Source organism: Prunus dulcis, chromosome 1, assembly GCF_902201215.1.
Source record: "Prunus dulcis chromosome 1, ALMONDv2, whole genome shotgun sequence".
In the NCBI taxonomy this organism is placed as follows: domain Eukaryota; kingdom Viridiplantae; phylum Streptophyta; class Magnoliopsida; order Rosales; family Rosaceae; genus Prunus; species Prunus dulcis.
Genome location: NC_047650.1, coordinates 18,479,675 through 18,488,517, shown reverse-complemented (window position 1 = coordinate 18,488,517; position 8,843 = coordinate 18,479,675). Strand labels below are relative to the sequence as shown.

Sequence of the window (8,843 nt, the reverse complement as noted above, 5' to 3'; positions counted from 1 at the left end):
CCCAAACTAGCAAGGTGGTTAACATCTCTGTTTTGTTCCGTGTAAATATGAGAAATCTTACATCTGCAATCACGATTCAGCAGTAACTTGCAATCTTCAATTAGACAAAAAGGGGTGGGATTAGTCAAAAACCTTGGCCATCAGAGAAACAACAGATAAAGAGTCGCATTCAATATTAAGGGTCCTAAGACCCTTATTCTAAGCCATTTGCACCCTCTAAGGAGACTCCGTAACTCTGTCTTAACAATATTTCCAATTCTAATATTAACAGACAACCCACATATCCAAGAACCATTTGAGTCCCTCAATAGACAGCCCGCAGTGATCTTCCAAGAATTAGTTTTGCAGCTGCCATCCACATTCAATTTGGATTTGCCCGCAGCAGGGGCTCTCCAATGAATTTGAATAACCTCTCTTGTTTGCTTACCATTAACCATCTTATTAATATCAAATCATTCCTTAGCACACTGAAGAATTGAGTGATGGGGATTGGAAGGTGGCTCATAGTCAGGATTGAAAGTTGAACGAGAACGCCATTTCCAACAGTGCCAGATAGAAATAATGAACACAAGAACCCATCGCAAACTCTGGGAAGCCTTAATCTTACTCTTGAGATTAAGCTAACCAATCCCCAAAATCAAAAGAGAATGTATGAGACATAGCTAGAGGAATACATATGTAACTCCATACCTTAAGGGCATTGTTTGTGCAATTTTCCTCCCCTGGAATATTTAGAGAAGATCCTTGCATTTCTTGACTTGTTAGTTCTATTTCACATGTAATCTATAAGCACTAACCTTGAGAAGCCATTAGAGCAAGCACAGCAACAGCAGCAAAAACCACACGAACTGGCCTTGGTCTTCCTCTCTCTATGCACTCTAAATCTCTCCTATATGGATAGGAATATGAGTCTGTTTTCTGTGCATGAGAGTGGGGACCAAAGCATTAGTTTTATCTTATTATGGCATCAATGGAAAATTAACAACACTAATTCAATATCTTGAATTTGAGTTAACACGATTCTAGCTGTTAGATCGCCGACTCTATGAATTAAGATTAATCACAATCTATTGAATTCTGTTCTCATTAGATACAAATTTGTAATGCATTGAAACAATCTCTGTTGGCCTTTAGGCTTAACTAAACTGCTTTTTATATTTTCCGTCTTCATTTTTTTCTTTTTACTTTTCTGGAGGGAATTTTCATTTCTCACTTCCCACGTAACAGAACTGTGACTTTAATAAAAGAAAAAAGCACTTTTTTTTGGGGTCAAAAAAAGAAAAAGCACTTGAAGCTGTTGCCTTCTTGGTCTTCTATATATTATATTCAATATTCCAAAATTCTTGTACCTGTTTGTTTTCTTCCTATAAAAATAAATTTGCATAATATTTAATCCTTATTTTCCTTCCATTTTTTTGTAAAACATAAATCATTACAAGTTGTTACTTTCCTCTTAGTTTAGTCCTTATCGCAGAAGTACTTGGCTACCAAGTTGTTGATGCACAGCAAAAGGAAATATGCAGCTGCTGGGAAGGTATCTTTCACTGTACCCTTGTGGACTTGTTTTGACCAAGTGGCAAGCTATGCTCTGCTTCCGTGCTAAGTAATTTACTATATATATATATATATATACATACTTTAAAAGAAAATGATCTTACTCTAAGTAATTGACTTGCACTTGACTTGAAATTCCACAACTTACAAAGTAGTCATTGCGGATATCAAAAGATCAGTAAGCAGCTATGGATCATCAAGAGAATAATGTGAAAAAGTTGGGCGTTGCCGGTAGAAGCTTAATCGATTCGGTCTTCTCTTGGTCTATGAAGGATGTTCTCAAAAAAAATCTTTACAAAAAACAGGTTTGTTTTCTGACCAATGTTTAATTTCTGTCATGTCATCCTGTTTTCTGAGCAATGCTTAATTAGAAAACTAGCTACAATGGGATGAGTTATGCATGTCGATTAAGCTTTGGTTCTGTCAACTTACAGGTGATGAAAATTCCTGAGACATTTTCGACGGTGACTAGTTACATGAAATCATTCATTCCTTCACTTGTTGAGGAAACACATGCTGATTTACTCTCAAGCATGATGACTCTGTCACAGGCACCTACCTGTGAAATTCTGGCTGTTAAAACTTCCAAGGGTCATAAACCTCCCAAGGACTTGTTTTATGATATTATAATGAAGGGCAGGGGAGAAGCCGCAGGATCATATGAGCCGCAGGCTGGAGATCTTATTGCCTTGACTGATATCAGACCAAAATGCACAGACGATTTGAACAAGCCCAGAGATTCATATCTCATTGCGTATGTTCTTCGAGGCAGAGATAATAACCTCTCAATACTCTCATCAAAGCCTATCAATAAAGAAGGAGGAAAAAAACTTCTTGCTGTCTATCTAATCAACATGATGACAAATGTTCATGTATGGAAAGCTTTGAACTCAGAAGGGGCCAACACAAATTTAACAAAGAATGTGCTGCAAGTGCAACCCAATTCATCACATGTAATTTTTTTCTTCTTGACTCTATCTTTACTTTAACATCATGCATGCACATTCATTAGGCCTTCTTCATGTTTTCGAAACAAGGATGATCTACTCTGATTGCATTGTTGGCCATGCTTAGTTGCTAATTGATTCCCAAAGCCCCGAACAACAGGTTTATGTTTCTTTCTTACAGGTTGGGAATTCTTGTTCAATTTGCTTTTCAAAAGAAAATTTCTCTGCTGCCCTTTCAAATAGATGGCCCTCAATGGGCTCTGATCTAAATGATTCCCAAGAAGCTGCAGTTTTGAACTGTATCAGTTTGAGTAAATGTACTCACCAAAATACCATAAAACTAATATGGGGTCCTCCTGGGACTGGAAAAACCAAGACAGTTGCTATGTCACTTTTTTCCCTCTTGAAGTTGAAGTGCAGAACACTAACATGTGCTCCAACGAATATCGCCGTGTTAGAAGTGGCAGCGCGACTGTTGGGATTGGTTAATCAGTCTCTTGGTTGTGGAAAGTATGGACTTGGAGATATAATTCTATTTGGGAATGGGGAGCGAATGAAGATTGATAATTATGATGACCTTGTTGAGGTATTTCTTGATTATCGTATTGAAATTCTGGCCGAATGTTTTAACCCTCGGACTGGATGGAAACATTGGTTGGAATCAATGATAGATTTGCTTGAGGATCCACAGGAAAAGTACTTGTTGTATTTGAAAGAAATAAGGGAAAGAAGATGCGATGAGGATGGCAAAGATAGCAATAATCTTTTGACAACGATGAAGAGAGAGGTAATGACCGCAATCATCAATGATAGAAACTCAACAAAGGATGATGAGGATGATTTTCTGACCTTAGAGGAGTTTGTGAAGGAAAAACTTAGTTCAATTGGTAAGGGTCTGAAGATTTGCATGGTAAATTTGTACACCCACTTACCAACTTCTTGCATTTCACTGGAGGTTGTGAAGGCCATGATTAGAGCTTCGGATTTGCTCAGTTCTCTTAAAGCTTTACTGCAGGATGTTGGTTTTGCTAATGAAAGGTCACAATTAGTTCTAAAAGATTGTGTTCATACACTGATGTCGCTTCGTGAATTTTCTGTTCCTGATTTGAATGATTTGAAGAAAATAAGGACATTGTGCTTGGCAAATGCTTGTTTAATATTTTGCACCGCATCAAGCTCTGCTAAATTGAACAGAGAGAGAATGAGACCTCTAGAATTGCTAGTGATTGATGAAGCTGCTCAGCTGAAAGAATGTGAATCAGCAATTCCTTTGCAACTACCTGGTCTTCGCCATGCTATTCTCGTAGGAGATGAGAAGCAACTCCCTGCCATGGTTAAAAGCAAGGTTTCATTTTATCCCTTGTGCTGTTTAGTTTTCAAATTTTGAAAAGCTTTTATGTTTATGTGAATTTTGAACAATGCAACTTTCAGATTTCTGAGAAGGCTGGTTTTGGAAGAAGTTTGTTCGGAAGACTTGTACAGTTGGGACATAAGAAGCACCTTCTCAATGTCCAGTACAGAATGCATCCATCAATCAGCTTATTCCCAAAAGGGGAGTTTTACAAGAACCGGATATCAGATGGTCCAAATGTCAAGCAAAGAAGCTATGAGAGGTCTTTTCTTTCAGGAAAAATGTATGGATCCTACTCCTTTATAGATATAGTCAATGGAAAAGAAGAATTCGATCGCTGGCATAGTCCAAAAAATATGGCTGAGGTTGCTGTGGTCTGTGAGATTGTTTCAAGCCTTTACAGAGGTACGTTTTGGTGTAAGCTAGTGTAGATGTTCTTAGCTTTTTTGTAACTTTTTTTTTTTTTAAAATGGACCACAGAATTTACTCGAACAAAGAAGAAGGTTAGTATTGGGGTAATATCACCTTACAAAGCTCAAGTTAATGCAATTCAAGAGAGAGTCGGAGAATACAGTGAAGCTTCTGGCACTGACTTCTCCGTAAGTGTGCGAACTGTTGACGGCTTTCAAGGTGGTGAAGATGATGTGATAATTATCTCCACTGTCAGATGTAACGAGAAAGGATCTGTAGGTTTCGTCTCCAATGTTCAAAGAGCAAACGTGATGCTAACGCGTGCAAGGTACTTCTGTCATATTAGGGGTTTTACATGCAGCTGCTTGGGTTTAGTGTCTGAATTTTTGATGTTTTTTGATGAACTTCATCAATTGTTTTATGTCTGTTAGGTACTGTCTTTGGATTTTGGGGAACGAAGCGACTTTGATTAGCAGTAACTCTATTTGGAAGAAGCTAATTCTTGATGCAAAGAAACGCAAATGTTTCTATAATGCTCACGAGGACAAGGACTTGGCTCAGGCCATTGCAGCAGCCCTCATGGAGCTTTGCCAACTACATATTCTACTTAATGCTGATTCTCTGCTGTTCAAAAACGCCAAATGGAAGGTATGCAGCTACATTTCCCTTTCGTTCGAGTTCGACATGTCACCTAAATTATCAAGGCTTTATAGACTTCACAAATCTCCTTTGTTACATGTATAAATTATCCAGGGAGAGCTGAATAGGGGAACATGCCTTTTTAAAGGCGAATTCGTTCTGCCTTTAGATTCTGTGTTTTGCAGCATTTATTCTTCGTATATTAGTATTAGCATTAATCAATCTTCTTCCTGTATAGGTTTATTTCACCAAAAAATTTCAGAATTCCATGGAAAAGATTAAAGACACTGACATCCGTCGAGAAGTGGTTTCCTTATTAACAAAGCTCTCTGACGGTTGGCGCCAATCTTGCAAGGATAAAGGAGTTATAGTTCATGGGGGGGCTTGTGGTCAGCTGTTAGAGAAGTATAAAGTGAAAGGGCAGCTGAATCTCATTTGGTCCGTAGATGTTCTCGAGGAGAACTCAGATTACGTCCAGGTTATGAAGATTTGGGATGTTCTTCCAGTTTCTGATACTCCCGAATTTGCGGAGCGGCTTCGGATCATTTTTCGTAGTTATACAGCTGATAAGATGAACCTCTGCCTGCTCAGATGTGTTGAGGGGTACGTATGCACTCACTTTTAATTTTTCTTGTGAATTTATTCATTGTGTACATATAGAAATTTAGCAGAAGTTAAAGTTGTATAGAATAGAACAGTACATTTGTGCTGATTAAAAGGTTTCTATAGACATGGCTTGAATCATCCATCCTTTGTTTCTCAATTGGTACAGAGACAAAGTTGTTCCGATGAGATCCCCGGTAGATTCAAGCAGTTCTTCCTGTGAGGCTGATCCTGTGGAGATTCTTTCAAAACCGTTATCTTCACTCAGTCTAACAGATGAGCCACAAACATCAAGTAGTGGGTGAGTGTTTACTCTGTACGTCTTCCATATGACTACATGTTTTGTTAAAAACTAGGTGGTATGTTAGGCTCAAGATTTTCACTCTCTTTCTAAATACAAGATATGTAAATGAACACAATTCTCTAATTTGGGCTCATTGATTGTTGCAATTAAGTACTGATTCTTTCATATAAATTATTATCAGAAAGAGTAACATGTCCACAAGGTCGAGAAAGAAGGACACCGGGTTGAGGAGGTAATCAAGCTTTGCTTAGTTTCCTACTTACCAGATAACATAGAAATGCTTCTCCATTTAAGCCATCTTTTCATAAATAAACTTTGGTATATTTTAACACAACTTTTGAAAACGGTGTGCAGCATAGCAGCAGCAGCAACAACAACAGAAGAATTAGAAGGTGTTGTACATCCGTGAGATGTCATATATATCAAAGTTTTAGCCATTACCTGATATAGAGAAAGTTGAAATATGTTCATCTTTGATTACTTGATCAAACAATTTCTGAACTATATGAATGAAGAACCAATTATATTACTTTATATCATGCATCCATGGGTCCTTCCCCTTGTTATAAGGTGTTTAAGGCTCTAGTTTCTATCAACTTTGGTTCAAAACCCAAGAGAACTGGCACCAGAGCTAGAACAATGTCCACCAACCGTTGTCGAGAATATAAAATCTCACATAGTGAATTTCAAGCCTTGGACAACCTTGGACGACCACTCGTTGCCAATTATTTTGCGTTAGATACTCAACACTGACCAATTCAAACTAATTCAATCTAACAGGTGCTAAAGTTTCGATTTTCGTCAGCTAAAACTCTCCGTTCCGGAATCGAGGGGAACAATATGTAAAAGGAGAGGGAAGTCCTTGCTCATGTGACAGCTCCAAACACTCCCTTAGCCCCTCTAACTTGTTCCACAAACCCCTCTGCTATCCAAAGTCGAATAAGCGTTTTTACACTGAATCAAATAATCTTATGGAAAAATGCAACCGAGCTTAAGATGGTAGGGTAAATCATTGAAGCTTAGCCAATTTTTGGTTGACATGAGAGCACCCAAAGCTACAATGCCTAGAGTTTTCCAGCAAGATCCCTGGCTTTGAATTCAAAGCTCTGGTGGGTAAAATCTATTTGAACAGCTAGAGAGAGCTTTCATGCAAAATAGATCCCAAGCCTCACTCCTTTTGAGTGGCTGAACATTTGGAACAATGGGTATTTCTCACCCACAAACACATCTAAGCAGAGAGCATTTATAAAATTATATAAGCATATAAACATAATAGAAAGGAAAAGTAACGCCTACTTGCAATTGTTCATCAGTCATCACCATCCTCATGCTTCACATTCACAAGTGGCCCTGCCAACTGAGCATTCTTTTCTGCTACTTACATTCCCATTCCCATTCGCGTACTGCAAAATAAATATCCAGCATCCATAATATTTAACTAAATTATAAACAGGAAAACCCAAATATGACCTAATAAAATTGGGAGTAAAGTTTTATCCCATGAATTATTGTTTGTACCATAACTGACCGAGCAACTAGCTAGGCTAGATCATTCGAGTGCCATGCTTTGAGAGGTCATCACCTTAGCCAAAGAAGCAGCATCAACAAATCACAACTCTAAGCAAAGCAAGAGGAGTCCCACATCGGAAAACTACAAGAGATGGAGACTCCCCTCACCTATAAAAGAAGACTACTCTTTCCTTAGAAGGGGACTGGCTCTTGAGTACTCTCTCTTCTGGATCCATCTCTAGGCTGAGCTTCTCACTTGTTATCTCTATATTTGGGTCTAATCCCCTTGTACAAATGTAAACAAACATTATCATAATGAGAACACCCTTCTCCGTGGACGTAGCCCATCATTCGGGTGAACCACGTATATCTTGTCTTCTATATGTTTATCGTTTGCCCAAATCCTCACACACTTGGTGAAGGTCCTCATCTTCATCCATCATCCATCACACCTCATCACTAAGTTGGACTCAATATTGGCCGGGCCATTTTGAGCATCAACAGTTTGGCGCCGTCTGTGGGAATCAACACAAAAAGCTTCTGTCGTTTCCCCCTTTTTCAGTGTCCTTCGGCACTCTTACAATCGGCATCACCTAAGTTGCCGTTCGGCAATCCCATGCTGAAGCAACCGTGAGTGCCAAAAGAGTGACATGCAGAAGATAAATCCTTGCAATATAATAGTCCAGAAGAAGAGGAAGTATGTGGGCCACCATAGCTTTCCTTTACATGCCTTACCGTTCGGCACCTTTGATGAATATTGATGAGTGGGCTTCCAAAAGATAAGATCTCCATTTCTTATCTTGTGTCTTTATTTTATTCCCATTTGCCAACATAAATGGTACAAGTCCACCAATCTATTAGCCAATCATAATGTAGCTATCATTTTGCATGTCTTGCATGGCCAAACCACCATCTCAATTCAAAGTGCCATTCCACCAAAAAAAAAAAAAAAGGCTAGACCCTTGCCGAACGGCAAGGGCCATGGAGAAATTTTGGAGTCTCAAATTTTCGAATGGCCCGGCTCCTTCAAAGGCCTAGCTCCGGAGCAAAAAAAAAAAATGGCTAGACCCTTCCCGAACGGCAAGGGCCATGGAGAAATTTTGGAGTCTCAAATTTTCGAATGGCCCGGCTCCTTCGAAGGCCTAGCTCCCGAGCACCAAAAAAAATGGCTAGACCCTTGCCGAACGGCAAGGGCCATGGAGAAATTTTGGCCTAGCCACATCGCCTTGCGACATGCAAGCTTTGGGCCTTCGGCACTCCCGTGCCTAGCCACATCGCCTTGCGACATAGAAGCTTTGTGCCTTCGGCACCCTCGTGCCTAGCCACACCTTGTGTCACCTTCGGCACCCCCGTGCCTAAGTACATGTCCTGCAACATGCAAGTCTTATGCCTTCGGCCCCCTCGTGCCTAGGCCCATTGCCTTGCGACATGCAATTCTTATGCCTTCGGCACCCTCGTGCCTAGGCACATTGCCTTGCGACATGCAAGCTTTGTGCCTTCGGCATCCCCTTTACCTTCGGCACCC

At 39.6% G+C, this 8,843-nt stretch overlaps 1 protein-coding gene across 1 annotated transcript; it reads left to right on the top strand.

Moving 5' to 3' along the window:
* The first annotated feature begins 1,538 nt into the window (after nucleotides 1–1,538).
* LOC117624712 (uncharacterized ATP-dependent helicase C29A10.10c-like) lies at nucleotides 1,539–6,333 on the top strand. Its single transcript, XM_034356131.1, has 10 exons — nucleotides 1,539–1,859; nucleotides 1,989–2,507; nucleotides 2,683–3,846; nucleotides 3,933–4,257; nucleotides 4,333–4,591; nucleotides 4,695–4,911; nucleotides 5,141–5,505; nucleotides 5,675–5,806; nucleotides 5,991–6,041; nucleotides 6,164–6,333. Exons 1-10 carry the CDS (start codon nucleotides 1,743–1,745, stop codon nucleotides 6,216–6,218), a joined length of 3,204 nt encoding a protein of 1,067 aa, XP_034212022.1. The 5' UTR covers nucleotides 1,539–1,742; the 3' UTR covers nucleotides 6,219–6,333.
* The last annotated feature ends 2,510 nt before the right edge of the window (nucleotides 6,334–8,843 follow it).